We start from the raw sequence: 20,366 nt of genomic DNA on the forward strand, positions 1-20,366 counted from the left end.
TGCTGAAGACTTTTTCACACAACCCGCTCCAGCAAAGTCTAAAAGTGATTAGTGTTCTGAACATCGTGATTAATCTGTTTGTTTTACTTCTTTCCTTCTGTGAATGCTTCCTTATCAATACCGATTCTTGGATGTATACTATCTTCTAAACTATGTTGTACAGGAGAAAAGCTAAGCTCTTACGAATAGGTACTACTTTCCTATTTCTACACAAGACAACGATTTCTAACACCTGACAGTCCTCTAGTTTCAACTGAAAAATCATGGATCGGGTTAACAAGAGAATGGGAGATCTTCCTTGTCATGTGTATTATCCAGCTAAAGAATCTACGAAAGAAACATGAAATCGATGTAGATTGAATGGAAACAGTTTATTGAAAGACAGTAGTTCAATCCCTCCTGCTGGGACTGAAGGTAGTTGTCCTGGCTCTCGTATTTCAAATGAACAAAACAGCGTTTATCATTTATGTCGTTTTATATGTGTGTAGGAACGGTATCTGGTGTTCATTGTAGTCATCTTCATTCTTGTACAACCTCCAAAGTACAGAGGTCCTACTAATGTATTAAACTATTCCGAAGCATCTTTTCGATCGATTGTGCTAAGTGATCCCACAAACACGATGTATTATGTAATGTTCGATGCTATTTGGGCAACAGGCATAGAGTATGTGCACTATCTCTTTGCATCCCTTTCATTGAAGTACATAAACAGTCTTGGTAAGAAGTAGATTTGCCAATGACACAACTGTTTTTCTCCATGTAGATTTAACACGGTATCCAGAACTGGCAAAGGAATTGAAAATCAATATGGAAGGATATGCAGGAGAGATCCCTATTTTCATTGCATTTCAAAAGGTAGCTGTATTCGTTGACTTTCATCGTAGGGGAAAGAGATCCGTCGTATCCCCGAGTTTAGTGAGAAGCCGCGAAGAAGGAGCTGTCGATGGACTGAGGTGGAACTCTATATTAGATGTTGATAATTAGGAGGTTCTATGTACAGCATTAGGCTTGCCATATGGAAAAAGAGAATTTCGTGTTTGTTATTCAACTTGAATTGTGGTCAGGGATTCCTGCAAATAGAATGAAATAACCGTGATTATATGAATCATGTCAGAAAAACATAGAATGCCTCTCGATTTTGATAATATCCCAAAAGCTCGATCCTTTCAGCGTGTCCCCTCAGTTCGTACGAATGTATCGAAACCAAAGCCCGTTGTGAACACTGGGGTGAATTCACGAAGACTTCGAGGAAGACAGCAAAAGGTTCGAATGCAAAGTCAACAGTATTGCGGCTTCTAGCGTTTAATAAGTGTTTAGCATCATAGTGAACAGTGGAGCTTCGACAAGGAGGAGACCATCGAATCGAGTTCGGGTAAATGCATCAACAGTTCTGAGTCGTGTTGTAAAGCCCAATAATAGACAGGGACAGAAAGACCAACGTCAAAGAAGAAATCGAAAGGGAAGAGGCAATAGACAACGTCGTGGTCCTGTCCAACGAAAGTCTGTTTCAGCTGAGCAATTGGATAAGGAACTGAACAAGTATTGGGAGCAGGTATGACTGCCGATAGAAAATGAACTAAAGGACGAATCTGTGATGAAACAGCGATTGGATAGTGAATTAGACAATTACTATGCTGCTGGATCCCAAGCACCAGAACAGCCAGTACCTACCAATGAGGTAAATACGATGGGAGAAGTTCAGCCTCAGTCAGTGTAATCTTCCATTGTTTGTTGGAACAAAGGGACAGTAGACATTAGCGTTAAACAAATGAGGTACTTCTTTACCAAAGTCCATCCTCCATCTCCTTTGGACACTCCCACTGATACATCTTTCCAGGGCATGGAGGAAGACCCTTTGCTTCATAATCATCCACGATCTTTCCGGCATCATCCTCCCAGAACTACAATTATAACATACACAAAAGCATACGGGATGAGGAAGCTGAGTAGGATAGTACTCATAAAGCTTCTCCTGAACCTTATCGTCGGTTTCTGTGCTCCAAAGATTCAAATCAGAAGGCTTCATGTCCACATTCTAGAATCAATCGCTATCCAACTTACCTACAGGATGTTCCACGATCTTCACATCACCATCTGCCAGACTATGCTCTTTGATGAAGTCCATCTGAATGTCCTTAGGAAGAGACTTCATTTCCTTGCTCAGAACAACATGGATATCTCTCTCCAGATATCTTGTATCATGCTGAATCAGATCTGTCCTAAAGTATCTGTCCGTGTTTTCCGTTGTGGGAATCACTGCAACCTTATTGGAACTAACCTATAAGATGGATATACAATGAAAATACCCAGGGGCCGGGTAACGAAAACCAGGAGTCGTTGAACCCTCAGGAGCATATCTTGTATGTTGTACAAACGTCTCGTGAATGGTCAGAAACTCTTTAGCCTAATAATTAGATCCTGTAGCTCTTTTCTATACAGCTTGGTAAGCCTTTGAGTTTTTGATCTAACTATCAGGCTTTGTTACCAGAAGACACTTACCGATGAAAAGGATCTTCTAAGAACGGGATATGCCTTTTGCATCTGGCTTTTTTCTGAGTGGAACTAAGATGGATAGTGATTTCATAATTATCAAGAATAGTGATTATCCTTCTTTTCTCTTTTATTATCTATTGTTACCTTAAATCCACATTCCCAGTTACATCCATAGGGACACCAGAGATAGATTTTATTCATCCCAACGATCCCATGCTAACCAAGTGAAAGTGTACAAAATCATCATAAAATAGGTGTTCTAGTCAGATACTTGCCGATATGAAAGTCATATTATTGTTTAGAGAGTAGATGATTCAACAAGTCATCGGCTTTGTAGCTCTTGTGCTATACGCTCTGATGTCTGTGTCATTCTCTGTTGAAAGTGGATGGGAATGGTAATGTTATAGAACTCAATGAAGAATACATATACAATGTCTGGGTGTAAACATTATATGCCAGATATAACTGGACATCATCAGGAATCGATCGAGGGATCATCAGTTAATAGGGTAGTACCCAAATTTAGGTCATCTGTGTATACTGTGAATGGAATACGAATGAAATATTCCAGCAGTGTGCAAGGTGCCTTACTTACGAAAGAGGGTGACTCAAACCATGTGACAGTCTTTGAAATTAAGGATTATTTCTTGTCGAAAGCTGATAATGGGAGAATTATGATTACCATGTGTGATAAGGGTTACTTGGACGTTTTTCGACTCTTTTATCGTTTGAACCATATGGAACAGTACAAGAATTTTGTTGCAGTAGTGTTAGATAAGGCTGGTTATGAGGTGAGTGTTTTTCGCCTTGTATATGGATAGATTTTGCTTAAAGAAGGGTATCCTGTCTTTTATTATAAGAATGATCTTCTCTCTGTGGATGAGGCATCATCCAGTACACGGATGTGGACCTCAAGCGCATTCAGCAAGATGGTCCTGAAGCTTGTGATTATCAGAGACTTGTTGCGTATCAAATTGCGTGTCCTCTATTTGGATTCAGATATCCGTCTTTTTAAAGATCCATTTCCTATTCTACGAGATTATGAGTCTTATGATATGGCTGCTCAGCGTGATGATACTTTGTGTGCTGGTTTCATGTACCTTCAGCCTACTACTGAGACCATTCGACTGTTTCACCTCTCTGTGAATGAGATGTATCGCCGTGGAATCATGGATCAGGATGCCTTATCTATCGTGGTTCATCAGTCCTCTTCGCTCCGATTCGTCTATTTACCAACTCTTCTGTTTATGAGTGGTCGTGAGTATTCCAGATATCACCAGTTCTTTTGGGATAAGAATGGTACTTGTAGTATACCAAAGTCACATGTAGATATCGATAAGGATATTGTGATGTACCATAACAATTTTATCATTTATGAACATAATAAGATGTATAGGTGGCGAGAACAAGGTCTGCTGACAGATGATAATGGGTACTATGATTTATCTCCTAATGGCTACCTTCTTGTGGATAACATCAATTGGAATCTGTGTTCTCCCAGAATGAAGTCAACTCCTTTCTTTGAGGGGATGAAACAACTGGCTCATCTCGTTGTTGCCCTTAATCGGACGTTGATTATGCCAGCTCTTCCATGTCCTGATACTGTGAAGGTAGAACGTTGTACTCTATGTGCTTATAATGACGTATGTGCTAATGGATTTCAAAAGGTTATCCATTACAACTACAAAGCATACGTTAGTGTTGAGGTATAGGATAATCTCTAGCAAATCCTTTTTGACGAGCGCTCCCCAGTTGCTCTTCGAAAACAGTTTGAAGAGGGTCCTGTATATCGATATCAGTGTGTGAAGGATAAGAAGACTGTAGTCCAAAACAACACCGTAAGGGTTGATTTGTTTAACGATTCTTAGATTCGTTTAGGCCAACATTTTACAGATGCTGATTTGAATCCGTTTAAAGATACTCAGCCTTTACTGCTTCATGTAGAGAATGTTCCCTCTTGTCTTAAGAAGATGCGATTTGATGTTTCGGGATTTCAGATTTCGTTTCTTTGTTGAATACACGTTGCAGTAGATTTCTCAGTTTCTTCTCATCATATTGACAAGGAGGCCAGTTTTCAGGTGAATAAGGTAGAGATCCTTGGATGCGCCGATAGCTCAGTGGTAGAGCATACGATTGCAGATTGTGAGGTCGACGGTTCAATCCCGCCTCGGCGCTTTTTTCTTTCTTTTCATTTCTCTTTGGTATGTTACAACGAGGACTTATTCCTTTGTGGAATAGGAGAATCCCAATAGTAGTATCTTCTTTGCGGTATTTTGGTCGAAGGAGGATTGCTGATGATGAAATCGACGACTTTGTATCTAGCAAGATTGCAGATCCGATGACAAGTGGAAATTCTACTCCAGAAGAGAGTTGGGATAAGGATGCTGATTTGGAGATCCAAGAGAGTGACAGTCAAGGCAAAACAGAGCTAACTCCCAATTTTCCTAAATGCGACACTGTAGAGTGGAATTCTCTGAAGAGTGCTGGACTTGGTGATCTGACCACTCCTCCGATACATTCTGTGAGGAGAGAACTTATGTCCCATGTTCCATCAGAGACAGTGGTGATGAAGTATGGATATGTACGGTTCATCTTTTCTTTTCATCTATAGGTTGCAAGCAAAGTGTTGGATGCACTTAATAATATCATTGAACATGGAGGCGTTGTATCCTCAACAACCCTTAACAGTATTATGATTCAGGACATGGAACTAAGTGAAGATGGAAGAGATATCAACGTTCGTTACACTATTCTTCGGGATAACGTTCATTCAACCAATCGAAAGATGGCTAGTTTGTTAGATGACTCCGATATTGATTCTTTATTCGTTGATTTTAGTACATTTCGTTTGTTACATTTTTCGTAGAAGTTGCCAATAGCAGGTACATTGATAAGCCATATCGCTTTAACAAGAGAAAGCTCTCTGTTGCTGAACTAGAAGTAAGCTCAATGTGGTTGTTTGATGTAAAGAGGGAACGTCAGAAACTTCAAAAGACCCATCGATACCAGTATTACCCCTTAACACTAGATACTGTTCGTATAATTGACGACCTTAATCGGAGTGTGAAGGGGATACGTTTTGAACTAAGTCGTACTCTCCAAATGAAGGTACAGGTTTGGATTGTTAGTTTATTGAAGAGAGTTCCTCAAATTCATTTTATCCATCTCGTGAAATAGCGTTGTGTTTGTTTGGAATCATTTTCTCTTTCACCAAGTATCATGAGCAAGAATAATGGTTGTATTCATATCAAAGAATGAGATTCTAGAATGTGAGGAATGCGAAACTCTTCGTCGCAAATACGAAGCTTGTTTTATCAATTGGTTTTGGTTTCATTATTTTTCTAATTTATAGGTACGATACAGCGTTCGTAAAAGGTACGGAGAAGGAAGTTGGTTGCAAGGAGTTATATGAGCCATACAAGAAATGTATCATAGTTGATATGAGTTCTATATGTGATTCATAGGATTGTTTGACCAAATTACATCCTGATGGTGAGTTGGGAGAATTCATCAAAAACCCCAATTTGCAATATACGGACGACTTTGGGTCAACAAAATCCGCTGGAGAAGATAATTAGGTGGTAATCTTGTTCGAATGTGTTTTTTTCACATCCTATCCCACTCTTTATTTTCTTCCATGCTGTAGATCACCTAGACAGAACAGAATGAAGCTCTTGCAGTTCTGTCGTATCATCTTAGAATAGTCTATTATGCTGATGATTTCACTTTGAACTCTTAATAGCTTTACGAAAGAACGAAACAGTCAAGAAAGCACACTAACTGAATAATCCCGTGTTTTTGCTTTGATCTCGATAGTGTGCATGAGGTATTTATCCTTATTCTGTAGAGTGCCATAGAGTGCATCTATTGAATCTGAGAGGAAAAGTATATACGAACTCATCGTACTCAGTCGGTAGAATGTTTCAGTGGTTATACGATGGAACAATTGGGAATATGATTGGTCCAAAAGAGGAAACACTCTGTGAAAAAGTACAGGTAAGAAATAGTGTGTATTTCATGATGTGTAGAATGCTGTTTCTTCTGGCAATATTCCTGCACTTGATGAAGCAATTCGAAATGGATTTGACGTTGTGAACTATGTGGAGCAAGATAACGGTTTAATTCACTTAGCAAGTTATCATGGTCAATTACAAGTACTTCAACGATTACTTACACAAGGTATGGTAATGTGACAGTATTTCATGATAGGGTGCAATGTGAACCAACTTGGTCGTGATGGTAATACTGCACTGCACTACGCATGTTACAACAATCATGAAGATTGTATTATGTATTTACTTAGTTGATTTGATGGTTTTGTTTCATTGTAGATAATGGATGTTGTCTTGTACAAAAGAACAACGAAGGACGGACGCCTTATGATATGTGTAGTAATTTATCTCTACGTCAGAAGCTTCTTCCCATGTATATGAAAGCCTCGAATGAGCAAGAAATGACAACAACAATGGAAACGATACAGGAACCGCCTCCAGTTACCTCTGTGCCCCCAGCTCCTGCTCCAAGTGTGCCAGAGAATTCTGTAATGCCAGCTTTCCGTCATCCGTCACTGAATCGGTCAACACATCGCCATCTCTCTCAGTATGCTCCAACTCCCATGTATCATTCCATGGATTCAGTTCCTTCAGCTCCTGCTCCTGTACCTACTCCAGTATCCACTCCTGTTGCTGCTAGTGCAGTTCCTCCACCTACTTCTGTTCCTGTAACTTCTCCAATTGAGACAGCACCTGCTCCTTCTTCCACTCGTTCATTTGGACTTGCTGGTAAAGGACCTCGTGTTGTGGCTGGTGTATCTCGTCCTATGGCCAATCGGATTACGAAGTATAATCCTCATGTGGGAGTAACATCAACATCAGTTCCTTCGGTTTCAGAGTCTGTTCCACTTCCTACTCCTGCAGCTCCTCTCTCTACTCCTTCTACTCCTCTCCCAACTCCTGCAGCTCCTCAGTCCACTCCTGATGCCATTCCAACTCCATTCCCGCCTTCAACCTCTCAAACTTCCATGACGGGAACACAGAAACCTCTGGTAAAGCCCAAACCTGCTAAGCCGTAAGAGTTATTGGTTTTGATAACCTATAGTATTCGTAGAACACGTACCAAACCAGATGGATTTATCACAACAGTTGGAAATCCAGTAGAAATATGTTTGATACTTGAGAATTAGGAGTTGGCGCAGAAGTATGGAAATAGTGTGTCAGTAAACAGTGGAGTGGCTCCTCCTCCGGGAATGAATTGACATAGAAATGGGTGTTATCATTGTTTGTTTTAAGAGTTGATCACTTCCAGAAAGCTTCGAACTGATCCCCGTTTCTCGGTTTCCCCTTTGTGCTATTCTAGAATTCACCACTTAGGAGCGGAAATTATGCAAAAAGCTAGTAATGAATCATTGTACTCGGCTCCCTCCAGTGGTAGAAAGTTATGTAAGCACTCATGAATACGATTCACTGTAGACTCCGTGTTAATGAAGTTTGCATCTGGAGGGATGTCGGGAATAGTATCACGGACAATTTGTGCTCCCTTCTCTCGTTTATCTGTACTTCAGGAAACAAGAGTTTCGGTACAGTCTGCAACGAATTTGATTGTCGCCGAAGAGAACAACCTCCATCAGACATTCCGGAGCATTTATCAGAAAGATGGTAGATTATCACTGTTCTCTCCTATTTGTAGGTCTCATTGGCTTTTTTCGAGGTAATTTGGTTGATATTCTGCGTTCTATCCCATATTCTGCCATCAATTATGGAGTTTATGAATTAGTTTCTATTCGTTTGGATTCCTTAGATAAGAAGCATCCTTCAATCCAGCATCTTATTTCTGGAGGTACTGCAGGTATGTTTGCTGTCATCTGTACATATCCCTTCGACATCCTGAAAACTCGGGTCTATATTAGCCAGAAGGGAACAACTGATACGGTGCTAAAGTCCATGCATAAGGGAGTTGTCAAGGTTGGGTTTCGTTCCCTGTACAAGGGTCTTGGAGTAAATCTTCTGTCTGTTATTCCTAATATGGCGTTAAGTTTTACTTCCTATGAGTATATTCGGAAATGGCTTCGAGAACATACTTCGTTGTCACTTGTTTGGGTAAGTATGTTTTCTGGAGCGTTGAGTGGCTGTGTTGCTAATACGATTACTTTTCCACTTCATTTAGTACAGCGAAATCTACAGGTCGCTGGGATGGGTAAGAATGTCAAGAAGTATAAGAGTGCCTGGGAGTGTGTTCAGTTCATTTATGCTCAAAGGGGTATTCGAGGATTCTACTCAGGACTTCTTCCTCAGTATCTCAAGACCATTCCCAAATGCGCTCTTTCTTACTGCATTTACGAGTTATCAAAGCAAGTTTGTGGTGTATGATATTCTGTGGCTTTAGCGGGTTCCATATGTTTGTTCCAACAAACGTGACTACACTTCTTCTCGTGATCTTGGCATATTCTTGATATTCTCCATCCATATCCGAGCATAGAAGATAGAATACAATTCCTTTACAAAGCTCCGGAAATCTACACGCGAGTTGCTATAGTAGTAGACTGTAAGCTTCTTCCGATCGTACTGAAACTCGACATCTACAATTACGATATCCATGTTGTGTTGTTGTGCTTTCTGAGAACATAGACGAAGTACGCAGGTCTCTTCTCGTCTCTACCCATCAATTCGTGACATAGCACTCACTTGATCCTTAAGCAGACTCACCTCAACTTGACTTGCCTTATTCAAAACAAGAGGCATTGGTAAATGAGAAGGAGCTAGAATGGAATTCGATCGATTCGCATACGACTGTAACATGTTTTCCTTGTGATGACTCTTCCAAGGTCAACACCTCGATCACCTGTTACACAGACATAATCTCCAATGTCAATAGCCGTATCTTCCTCTGAACCCATACATAGACGTGTTGATCGTTTGAACTGGACTTCAAATACATAAAACTGCTTCTAAGATTAATTCGGTGAAGAGTACTCACTTTTGGTTTGTAGTAAGAGGGAAATCTATCTCTATACTGCCATTAAAATCAAAGAAAATCATTACATCTCGAAGATAGTCAATGTTTCTTGGGTATTCACGTAATGTACTCCGATCACATATGTTATCTCGTCTCAGAGTACCAAATGGAATACACTCATGAAGCAAAGGATCACCTGATTTTGGGAACCGAAGGGTATCTTCCTTCGAGAGGGATTGACTGCTTGAGTAGTCATTGCCATCCTTTAACCCTATTCATTATCTAGTAGAAGAGAAAAGTACAAAGGGACTCACAAATTGGACGAACAGGTTTGCTTGAACGCAAGTACTCTGATTCTTCTGCATCTACATCAGCAAGATAGGGTGCAAAGATTACATTTCTAAACGTAATACTTAGATATCAAAATGACATAACGATGTGGTAGTTCCAGAAAGGATGACTCTTCAGCGCTCTCCATGTCTATTCGAATGTGCCAGTGGCTTTACGTCTACAATTATTACGTAAAACACGCGAAGCAAATCGAGGCGAAGACCCAACTGATATATCCACAGTTTCGTCTCTGTATATGTAAATTAGGATGAGAAATGCTTGATCGGGACTCTATGTTGGAATCCCTTTCAGTTATCCTTGTTTTCATGTTAACGGTGTCATAGTAATTTATGAACGAATTAGTCATTTTTCTAATCACTATTTTTGTTGTTCAAGCAAGACTAGATGACCATTTCGCTGTATTGGTGAGAAGTATAGTTAGTCTATTATATAGGTTGATTCTTCAATCTATTTCCGCAACTTTCGACATGTTGTGAATACACTGACTCTCTACAAGCATCTACGGGATCAGGGAGTCCCTAAAGAGAATGTATATCCTTACTTCTATGATGATCAAAGATAATTGTGATGATCGCTGATGACATGCAATGTAATGCTCGAAACTACCACTATGGACAGATATACGAAGATTCTTCTCATTGTGACTTGTAGTTATCAATAGTTGTACTCATATAATAGAAGCGAGGATCTGTTCATAGATTATTTAGGTGAAGATGTATCATTATCGACCTTTCTAAATCTTCTTTTGGATAACCTACCTTCTTCCCTATCTTCCAAGAGAAAACTGTATTCAAATGAAAATAGTACACTACTTCTCTTTCTCAATGGACATGGAGGAGATGGTTTCTTCAAGTTTCGAGTCCCTTCTCTTGAAATCATCAATTGTAGGAAAGAGAAGAGTTGAATAGTCATATTCTGTGGAATGTACTGTTTCAGATGTTCAAAATGAAGAGATATGGTCAAGTGATGATCATGATTGACACTTGCCAAGCATCATCTCTTATTCCTAAAGATCTTCCTCCTAACTCTATATTTCTTGCGAGTAGCAGTGTCGGAGAGGAGAGTTACAGTCATGGTTTCGATTATCATGTGCTTTCTGTCTCCTTTTGATCATTAATAGTACGGATTACCTACGAAGGATCGATTCGTTACATCTCTGATGAGAAGTTTGAAGGAGTGTGATTCACATTCCTTCATAGATGGAGCTACGATTTTAGACAAGTATTTCAATTATCGCATTATGCAATCAACAGTTATATGGCGTTCCTCGGTTTATCCTCCATCATTTTGTTCATTTTTTGGATACTCGCTTGTTTGAAACAAACACGACATTATTAACTAGAATCCTCTTTGGATTCACCAATGTTCTCTGGAGAATAACCATGAGCATTCATATAGTCCATGAATTGTCTCGGTAATTCAAACAGAAGGTTCTCGATAATCTCCTCACAGGATTTGTACCGAAGTTCCTCAAACTTGACAAACTGGACCATCTACTGTTGACTCATCCACAATCCACCTACATCACGAGCTGGTTTCTCACCATTGAAAGAGAGAGTCCTGTCATCTCCATCCAGCACATTCATGAACTGGAAGTCATTATCACCCATTCCTAGAATAATCAACGAAAGAGGTAAATGGGATGCCTCAATCACTAATCGAGCTGTCTCTACTTGATCCACAATACCACAATCACTCAATAGGATCAACACCACATACTCCTTTCCTTTCTTCGTTTCTGCTTCCTTAGCACGTCTACAGTTCATTCCTTCTTTTCATTCTTACTCAATTGCTTTTCTCAAGATATGTTGGAAATAAGTGGGGTACGAAGGGAGGAGATTCTTCACCATCGCTCGATACGCCTTCAGAACTGCATTAGTTCCGTGGATATACGGATCTGAAGGGTTTCCGTTCATAGGGAACAGCTCAACCGAGAGTTCAGCGCTCTCAAAGTCCTTTGTTTCTGTTTGGGGAGTGGTATTCTCCTTAAGAAAAGCAAGAGAAGCTGTCAGACTCATCTCCAGAGCCTTGCGTTTCTCTTCCTCCTTCTGTTGCTCTTCTGTAAGCACAGTTTCTGGGATCATCTCTAAAGGTTGCGTCGAGTTCTTAGCTTCAGTAGGTTCCGTGGGTTTAGTGGACTCAGTTGGTTCGGTGGGCTCAACAGGTTCATCGGGCTGAGTAGATTCAGTGGGTTGAGTTGGTTCAATAGATTCAGTGGGTTGAGTTGGTTCAGTAGGTTCACTGGGCTCAACAAGTTCATCGGGCTGAGCAGAATCAGTAGGCTTAGTTGGCTCGATGGGAATCTCATCAGGTTCAACAGGCTCCGCAGACTCAGTAGGTTTGATGGGAATCTCATCAGGTTTCACATCCTCACTATTCCCCTCTACAGACTGACGAATACTCTCAGGCAAAGGAGACTTATCTCCAGAAGATGCCGGATAATCATGATAATGACGTTTAAGAGGAGCACCACCAAATCCATATACAGCAAATGTATTATCATCATCATATCGAGATAACACAGTTCCAACATCCAATAAGGCCTCTTCATAACTATCCTTAAATTCTACACTACAGAATTACTCGGGATTCCGATGAGAAGATATACTAGCTTGTTTTACACTTGAACTCATATCCACAGCAATCTACAAATTAGGAATTCCAATTAATCTCACAATAAAGTCCATATCAGTAACATGACGATAGTCAAAGAAGGAATACTTATATTTGGATGAAATATCATCCAACATCACAGCTCCCTGAACCTCACTATCTGTCAAGCTTTACTTCTATTACTACCCAGAAGTACTCAATGAAGGAATCAAGTCAGCAAATAACACATTGCTATCATCAGGCAAATTCTCTTGGTTCAAGTTGACCAGATTCAAGGCTGAAGCAGACACACTACTCACCGTACTGTTGACCAAGCGACGGAAGTCAGCAACTGCTTCGTTATTCCCCTTGGCGATAGTCGCATCCTGAGTACGATACAATCGAATCTTCTCAGGATTGCTCGTGAGCTCAAACGAGGTGCCTTTGCTTGCAGTAAGAAGAGTAGTCGCGGGAATCTAGACATTATGGCAAAAACACTCATTCTACTTCACAATGCCCAATATACAAATCACGTCCTTTGGAGACAGCTTCATATATTTCTACCAGGATAACAGCATGCTTATTACCACAAATAAGGACTTGGTTAGGCAATTCAATACTTCCAAATGAATAGCCTCCTGTGAACTTTTTACTGCTCAACTTCGTGAACAGTCGATAAGATGATGAGGAATGAATGGAAGTATGAGTCTCCTCTTCGGGACTCTTTTCATCGTCACTTGCATCATCATCTTCAATTGTCGCAACACGATTCATCTTATCAAATGTTTTACTACGATAGATAGGGACACGAACCCCGTTATCACAAAGACGGAAAAGTTCCAAATACACATGAGAAGGATTACAGGCTAGAGGACTGACAGAAAGAGATAGAGTGGTTGTATTACGATCCTCAGAATTCTTCTCTGCATAAATCTGAAGTCAAAAAGAAACCAAACGACTACTTGGATCGAACCAAAGATAGGAGTATTCACCGGACTAAGACAAGTCGTATAGTAATTTGGACACTGCGTAAGAGTATCCAGAGAACACTGAAAGGTTCCAATCAACGAATGTTTGGACAACTAGTGTTAAGAATCTATAGATAGTAGGAAAGGTGGATATATCTGGATTCTTCTCTCCATTGGTATCATACACGTCGAACTTGAGACTCTGATTCTTGTTGTAAATTACGAATCGTTCTATAAATTCAGGACTATCCATGAACACCATTTCATAGGACGTACTTAGGATCCTGTACGATCACCTCTGTAACACCAACAAGGACGTACTCCTGTTTTTTGGATGTTCCAATGAAACGACTTTCATACACTGCTACAAAACAACTAGCATCAATCACATTATCTCGGTTGGGAACGATCATATTCTCCAGCCGAATACTAATCTGTATCTGAGAGTATTTATGAATTCATTACATCATAACTATCACTCTGCTCGGAATCAACAAAAGCAGTATTACCAATCTCGTTTTTCTCCCTGTACGAAGAGCCACCTGCCTCTCCCTCTTCTTCTAACACAGCATCTTTGTTGATTTTGGAGCAAGTACAACCCATTTATAAGTTCAATATGTCGAAACGGGACTCAACAAACGAGTAATTCCCGTGATTCTCTGTATAGATTCTTTTTGTAATGCCGGAAATCCCCGTTTCCACAATTGTGCTCCAAGAATAACTTAGCACAGAAAGGAGTAATGTCTGCGACAACGTTCAACGTGACATGTACTTTGTCTTGTTCATCTATAGGTTATTGCCAACTTGGTAAAGACCTGTATTGGAACAGGCATGCTTGCTCTTCCAAATACTGTCTATTTAGTACATCTTGAGGTTCAAATTGATTGTAGGGTGGTCTGATTCCTGCAATAGTGATTCTTATTGTGGTTCCTTCATGGATCGTTTATTGTACAAAGTTGATCACAGATTCCTTCTGTGCATTTGATACAAAACCAAAGCCAGAAGAAGACCCCTACGTTCTTTTAGCAGACAAGGTGGGTTAGGAGTATAGATTATGATTCTAGGCCTTTGGAAAGGTGGGTGTACTTCTTTTACAGATTAGTTTCGTTATTACAGTCTATGGCATCGCTGTCGCGTATGAAGTATCTATAATCATAAAAGTGTTATGTAGATTACCTGGAACATGCTTCTTGCCGGTCTTAACTGGAAACAATGGGGTCTGGAGTTCTTCAGTAACAAGTGGTTCTGGGGTGTCGTTTATTTCTTCCTTGCATGCATCCTTGCTCTCTTAAAGGATCTCCGTGCTCTTGCTAAACCCTCTCAAATGGGAAACTTCTTTATCATTACCGTGTCCATCATTGTCATCATGTGTGAACAGTCTTCACAACTCATCCATAGTTACGGTATCTGCTCATTTGGCCTTCACATTGACACCAAGAATCTCATGTGGACAACTCCTCTCGATTTGGCTAAGCTTTTCGGAGTCGTCTGCTATTCACTCGGAATCGCCGTGATCGGACCCACCTCCTACGTACTAGTGCATACCCACACTCACCTTTAGAATACAATGAAGAAACCAGAACAGTATTTCAAGGCTCTTGTCACTTCTGTTGTCATTGCTGTGTTAGTGTACATGTCCTTGGGAGTCTTAGGAGCTATGTCATACAACAGAGCTCCAGGTGGAATTGACCCATTAGTGATCAACAATATCCCTTCTTCAAACATCATTTACTATATCTGTTGTATTGGAATCTGCTTCGTTGCCTATTTCTCTTATCCTGTTGCTGTGTTCCCTGGTATTCTCGCCTTGGAAAGTGGAATCAAAGAGTGTAAGTATGAGGAAGGAGTATGACATGTAGCGGAAGAGGGAGAAGGTTACTTTGTGAAGAACTGGAAGCGAATTGTATTGCGTATCTTTATGACCTTGGTTGTTACTGTCATTTCGATTGTCTTCCCCAACTTCAAAGGTGTCGTTTCATTGATTGGCTGTCTTACCATCTCCTTTGTTACCTTTGTATTCCCTCCTCTCATTCATTATGTCTTGGTACCTCAAACGAAGGGAAAACAGATCAGAGATATTATTCTAGCTATGCTTGGTGTATGCACAATGGTCATTGCCACTGAGGCTGATCTTATGTAGTCTTTCCATGTTTCTTACAAACATTCAAAGGAAAAGTAATAAAATAATTGATGGTATGACTTAAAAACGACAGTCCTGTCATTCCTCCATATACAAATCCATATCCTAAACCCTTTCCAAGAATGTATAAGGCTTCAGGTTCGCTATGACCTACATCAGTGATTCGAATAATGACTTGAGATCCCGTTCGACTCCGTACTGTCAAACCAATCTGCATTTCATCTTTCAAATCACCCATAATTAAACCACGAATCACATATCCTTCTTGTACCTCTTTGGTACCTCCATATTCCACAGTCACTTCCACAGGATTACTATACACCTTTGAGTCCAGATCAGCTAGATTCGTTGTGTAGATTCGGAACAGTACATTGGGATAGCCATATACAGAAGTGAGATTTCGTTTTGGAATCGTCATTACGAATTTCTTTGTTACTTGTGTCACATTTGTTGATAATGGAAGCTTCACTTCATCTAAATGTGTTGCATTGAATGTTTCCTCTGTAAGGTTGAAAATCACTGGATATCCATTCTTAGCTAATCCTACTTTCAAGCAGGGTCCTTTCACATGTCCGTAGAGGTAACAGGAAGAGTGCAGAATCGACCTTACAGTATAGTTATCCCGCAGCCACACATTCTGTAACACCTTCTCCACTTGCTGTTGGGCTTTGGAATGGCCTCCGATCACCAAGTGACCTTCTGTCCACTTATTCCGTTCCAACTCAAACTCATTATCCAAATAGGCTACACCAGCAAACACTCGAACCGGCTTATCACTATTCCAAGCAGGAAGATGATGAGACGAAATCATTATACAAATTACCAGGAGGATCGTAATGCCACTCACTTCATTCATGAAGCGACGGAATACAATCTTCTCTCTCCTCGCTTCCAAATCCTCAGATGGTCGGATCTCTTCCAACAGATCATCAAATGTGGCTACTGATAGGACCGAGGGTTTCTGCTCGACCTGCTCATCTACCATGTATATCACTTTCAATGAGGATACACAGAAGAGCAAAGGGAACACAGCAGCCCAAAAACTGAAAACGACAATAACACATACAGTCAAGTCTTCAGTTGTCACACTCCAGTAAGTAGTATGAAGTGTGGCACAGGCTGCGCCCATGTTCACCAGATAACAAACAAGTCCACAAGCAACCAAACAACATGCATACAAGGCCTTCTTCCATTTATACTGATCTACGACATGCATTCGTCGAAGAAACAGGGGGATATTTGTCAGTCCAAAACAAAGACATGGAATAGCGAAGTTCAGTGTGATGTGTTGTCCGCAGAGGAGTAGAATGAGTCCAATCACTCCATAGACAATAGAACAAGTGGAGATGGATGCTCCTGCATAATCACGAACAAAGTACTGTGAATAGAAGTTAATTTGAAGAGTGACAAGAATCAGACTGGACAAGAGCATACAAAGAATCGTAGACAGAAGATATGCACTGAGTTTATGAATGGCGAGTGGTTCAAGAGAAAGCCATGATAAGGTAATGACCATTGTGATACAATACACAACCAATTGAAGCATGAGAATCACTCGTGAATGATGACAGCCTGATTGAATAGCTGGAATTTGACCCATGTTCCCTATTGTTAGAAATAGCACTGAAAGTGCAATTCCAAAAATTATCATGAATAACTGAGTGAGGGCTGATACACGTACAGTGTATCCAAACACACTGATATACGAAGAGAAATCTCCATACCATGAGGCTCGTAATGATTCAGGAGGAGCTCGGCCTAAAATGGAAGCCAATTGAATGATACTGTCATAACGTGCTTTAGCTGCTGCTGCTTTGGCTGAATATTTCTGATCACCAGGAGTGTGGAAATGGAAGGGAGAATCCATATAGGAGAGTTTAATGAGACAGGAGGCAGGATTGATACTAATGAGATACGCTTCGCTGTTGGTTAGTAAAGAAAAGGCTGCTGCCCCATCCAACACATAATTGGAAACACGAGAATGGAAAGTAGTTGCTGGAAGAAGTCTTTGGGACTTATATCGTAGACTCTTCAGGTAAATGACTTCTGGGACTGTCTGAGCGATACCTTGAGAATCAAGAATCACTGAGTACGCACAGTGCTGTAACTGGGGCAACGAAAATAAATTCATCAGGACATTTGATCCATTTTCTCGTGTATCAGAAATGATTGCCGTGATCGTGTTTACAAGACCTGGTTTTGCAGAAAGCTCTTCTAAGGCCATAATGATCTGTATCACACCAAGTGCATTAGCGCTGAATCCATCACTTCCATAGACACTATCCATGTTCGAAACAATACAAACACTCTTATAGTTATCGGTTAGATTCACTGTTTTGGGAGCAAGGGTAGCAATATATCCACCAATATTCGCATTGACATGGAATTCCTGATGAATGGCACTAACTCGATTAACTTTTACATAATTCCATGTATAGTTATATTCATCCAATACATTCGTGTTGATAGACTGCAACAAAGACTTAACAGTACGATGTGCCTTTTCCCAACCAGGACTAATTCCAGGAACACGTTGAAAGCTCAGCTTGGTTGTTGCATCCAAAATATACGTACCCGTTCGATTTGAGATCGTTTGGTCCCAATCCTGGTAATTCCAATTCGTATCAAACTCTAATAGCGGAAACCAGCAAATCACAAGAAACACAATAAAGGTACTCGTAAATGGGAAAGAACGAACTCTCATCGTACCATTTACTGAAAGAAGAGGATAAAGCACTCTTTGATACAACAAACACTTGTCATAAAGAATATAAACCCCATATTACTCTAGGCTTTTCAAAGTTGCCTCCACTGATTCCAAATTGCGCTTCTCCTTTTCATTCAATTCCCGTCCTTCCAAATCATCCATAACTCGGCTCACCAATTCTCTATTCCTCAACCTCGGTTCACAAGCATACGTTCTTCCAGGAGCCAATTCCGAAATACACCACAAGAAGGAGATCAAATCCTATCAATCTAATCACTCTTATAACCCTACCTTGGATGAGAGAGTCGATTCCACAAGTGAAATCTGTTCTAAAAGGAAATCTAAGACATTCTGATTCTTATAACGAATAATTGCAAATGTTTTCAACAGTTTTAACTTATCCTAACTCTCATTTCTCTTCATCACACACACATCATCATCAAATACACCCAAATTCGTTTCAAATTGGGTCTCAAATGTTGTTAGCAAGGCTGTAGGTCGGAGTTTCATTTTAGCCAGATTGAACATCACATCACTAATGAATTCTGGTTTGATATTCTGTTTATTCTGCTCACACCAAGCGGATACACCCAACGATAAAGTCATTGGAACTAAATACGATCTATCTCGACGAATATATGGTATTGCAGATGATAACTAGATATGAAGCCAGTCTAGAGGCCTCACTGTATACATCACATCTCGTGAAGACACTTGACCACTCTGACCACAAAGTGAAGCAAAACGTCGAACCAGAGCAAGAACTGTGGAAGGGTCTAGATTCTCTGGGTCAATCTCTCCTTCCTCACTTACGCTGACGGTTCGTATTAAACAGAAGCTGACAAATCGAGCGAGAGTTAAATGCTTCTGGGTTCTGCTGGAAGAGTGTCGTCATGTGTTTAACCAAAGTATCCGGAATCTGTTCGTTCTATTCTTGGTTCCATCATCACAGCCCTACACCAGCTAGAATCCGAAGCAACATACAATCAATCCCAACGATAGACGAAGAGATATCCTTTCGTGTGAGATATCGATCCAAAAGACTCTCCACAATATGATCAATATCGGCATTCTTTTCTCTATTCCTGATTTCGACAGTATATTGGTACTTGCACTTGGCAATAGCAGTAAGCGAATAGAAGACTTGAGTGTCATCCAACTGATCCACTTCTTCAGCTAACTTCTTAAACAGCAGTTTTAGACTTGTTGATGGGTAAATATTGAGGTAATTGTAACAACACAAGAGATATACAGAGTCAGATGTTGATAGACTACAACTGATCAAGATTCAACTCTCAGTACTCTTCAGTATGAGTGTGAATGATATCAAGGAGTAATAGAACCATGTCCTTATTCACTGAATGTAATTTCATAGTGTAACGAGCATAGGAATATAGTAATGACAAAGCTACGGATTGGTTGATTTCTTCACTGCTATAAATTATATACTATTTTTGGAATTACCGTTTTTGAACATATTTTACCAACCCTCGATCCAAATCACGATTCATAACTCCTAATTCCACATATGCACGTAAGATAACAGATAATTCCAATGGCGAATATTTGGGCATCTTCTGACAAACCACTCCAGTCAACTGACTTAGTCTAGAACTCAGATTCTTTCCTAATATCTACACTTCCTTCGATTGAGGATGATGGGAATATGAGAAGCTGTATACCAAATTCGCCAGATAGGATCTACACATGATCTTCTCATTCCTCTCTTACGCTCGTAAAGTATTGACTGCTTCTGGATTCAACATAATGATATCTATCCGTTATTCAAACAATGTTTCAGGACTCTCTGTAATCCGAAATAGTTCATCTTCTTGATTCACATCTGATGAGGTTTGGGTTCGGTGACTCATTCGAGTGATTCCCCATATTACATCAATTAGCTCCATGAAACTAAACTCATTACGAGTGAGGTACAAACAATGGATGCATTTCGAGTATTCTTCTGATGACAGTTTGATACGCATCTTGCCTAAAGACTTCATTAATAATCCCAGTTCTGTAGTTGATAGCTGAGATAATGAATCCTAGGATCAGAATCTCAACAAATACCAACCATGCTCTTTGAAAGCAATAAATTCACAAGATTCATAGGAGCTGAAGTGGATGGAGAATACCCCAGACGAGAAATAGCCCACAAACCATC

At 40.2% G+C, this 20,366-nt stretch overlaps 10 protein-coding genes across 10 annotated transcripts; 6 read left to right on the forward strand and 4 right to left on the reverse strand.

Moving 5' to 3' along the window:
- Window positions 1-441: 441 nt before the first annotated feature.
- On the forward strand, window positions 442-977 carry JH06_2307 (thioredoxin-related transmembrane protein 2-b-like protein; the record flags this gene model as incomplete). Its single annotated transcript, XM_014673227.1, is given in 4 exon segments — window positions 442-471; window positions 489-717; window positions 764-855; window positions 885-977. The coding sequence occupies 4 exon segments, from the start codon at window positions 442-444 to the stop codon at window positions 975-977; spliced, it is 444 nt and encodes a 147-aa protein (XP_014528713.1).
- Window positions 978-1,125: 148 nt separating this feature from the next.
- JH06_2308 (hypothetical protein) lies at window positions 1,126-1,717 on the forward strand (the record flags this gene model as incomplete). The annotated part of the gene is made up of 3 exons (XM_014673228.1): window positions 1,126-1,283; window positions 1,318-1,552; window positions 1,583-1,717. The coding sequence occupies 3 exons, from the start codon at window positions 1,126-1,128 to the stop codon at window positions 1,715-1,717; spliced, it is 528 nt and encodes a 175-aa protein (XP_014528714.1).
- A 64-nt stretch (window positions 1,718-1,781) lies between these two features.
- Window positions 1,782-2,541, reverse strand: JH06_2309 (hypothetical protein; the record flags this gene model as incomplete). The annotated part of the gene is made up of 6 exons (XM_014673229.1): window positions 1,782-1,901; window positions 1,931-2,035; window positions 2,066-2,273; window positions 2,307-2,404; window positions 2,438-2,464; window positions 2,500-2,541. 6 exons carry the CDS (start codon window positions 2,539-2,541, stop codon window positions 1,782-1,784), a joined length of 600 nt encoding a protein of 199 aa, XP_014528715.1.
- Window positions 2,542-3,230: 689 nt separating this feature from the next.
- Window positions 3,231-4,508, forward strand: JH06_2310 (hypothetical protein; the record flags this gene model as incomplete). The annotated part of the gene is given in 5 exon segments (XM_014673230.1): window positions 3,231-3,284; window positions 3,315-3,792; window positions 3,823-4,199; window positions 4,218-4,331; window positions 4,362-4,508. The coding sequence occupies 5 exon segments, from the start codon at window positions 3,231-3,233 to the stop codon at window positions 4,506-4,508; spliced, it is 1,170 nt and encodes a 389-aa protein (XP_014528716.1).
- A 1,939-nt stretch (window positions 4,509-6,447) lies between these two features.
- Window positions 6,448-7,747, forward strand: JH06_2311 (hypothetical protein; the record flags this gene model as incomplete). Its single annotated transcript, XM_014673231.1, has 6 exons — window positions 6,448-6,489; window positions 6,522-6,672; window positions 6,703-6,795; window positions 6,825-7,560; window positions 7,591-7,645; window positions 7,676-7,747. The coding sequence occupies 6 exons, from the start codon at window positions 6,448-6,450 to the stop codon at window positions 7,745-7,747; spliced, it is 1,149 nt and encodes a 382-aa protein (XP_014528717.1).
- A 126-nt stretch (window positions 7,748-7,873) lies between these two features.
- On the forward strand, window positions 7,874-8,858 carry JH06_2312 (hypothetical protein; the record flags this gene model as incomplete). The annotated part of the gene is made up of 3 exons (XM_014673232.1): window positions 7,874-7,931; window positions 7,962-8,147; window positions 8,179-8,858. 3 exons carry the CDS (start codon window positions 7,874-7,876, stop codon window positions 8,856-8,858), a joined length of 924 nt encoding a protein of 307 aa, XP_014528718.1.
- Window positions 8,859-8,906: 48 nt separating this feature from the next.
- Window positions 8,907-9,385, reverse strand: JH06_2313 (hypothetical protein; the record flags this gene model as incomplete). Its single annotated transcript, XM_014673233.1, has 3 exons — window positions 8,907-9,143; window positions 9,174-9,247; window positions 9,277-9,385. The coding sequence occupies 3 exons, from the start codon at window positions 9,383-9,385 to the stop codon at window positions 8,907-8,909; spliced, it is 420 nt and encodes a 139-aa protein (XP_014528719.1).
- Window positions 9,386-11,129: 1,744 nt separating this feature from the next.
- On the reverse strand, window positions 11,130-13,768 carry JH06_2314 (hypothetical protein; the record flags this gene model as incomplete). Its single annotated transcript, XM_014673234.1, is given in 12 exon segments — window positions 11,130-11,288; window positions 11,319-11,550; window positions 11,581-12,348; window positions 12,379-12,440; window positions 12,471-12,564; window positions 12,595-12,864; window positions 12,895-12,947; window positions 12,961-13,320; window positions 13,350-13,469; window positions 13,541-13,586; window positions 13,632-13,719; window positions 13,732-13,768. The coding sequence occupies 12 exon segments, from the start codon at window positions 13,766-13,768 to the stop codon at window positions 11,130-11,132; spliced, it is 2,289 nt and encodes a 762-aa protein (XP_014528720.1).
- A 327-nt stretch (window positions 13,769-14,095) lies between these two features.
- On the forward strand, window positions 14,096-14,916 carry JH06_2315 (hypothetical protein; the record flags this gene model as incomplete). Its single annotated transcript, XM_014673235.1, is given in 5 exon segments — window positions 14,096-14,116; window positions 14,148-14,228; window positions 14,246-14,389; window positions 14,420-14,497; window positions 14,527-14,916. 5 exon segments carry the CDS (start codon window positions 14,096-14,098, stop codon window positions 14,914-14,916), a joined length of 714 nt encoding a protein of 237 aa, XP_014528721.1.
- Window positions 14,917-15,487: 571 nt separating this feature from the next.
- On the reverse strand, window positions 15,488-19,968 carry JH06_2316 (hypothetical protein; the record flags this gene model as incomplete). The annotated part of the gene is given in 12 exon segments (XM_014673236.1): window positions 15,488-18,233; window positions 18,282-18,383; window positions 18,396-18,463; window positions 18,494-18,604; window positions 18,635-18,859; window positions 18,890-18,978; window positions 19,016-19,130; window positions 19,161-19,473; window positions 19,505-19,636; window positions 19,667-19,810; window positions 19,841-19,903; window positions 19,934-19,968. The coding sequence occupies 12 exon segments, from the start codon at window positions 19,966-19,968 to the stop codon at window positions 15,488-15,490; spliced, it is 4,143 nt and encodes a 1,380-aa protein (XP_014528722.1).
- Between the last annotated feature and the right edge of the window lie 398 nt (window positions 19,969-20,366).

This window comes from Blastocystis sp. subtype 4 (assembly GCF_000743755.1).
Source record: "Blastocystis sp. subtype 4 strain WR1 chromosome Unknown seqid_0051, whole genome shotgun sequence".
NCBI lineage: Eukaryota > Bigyra > Opalinata > Blastocystidae > Blastocystis > Blastocystis sp. subtype 4.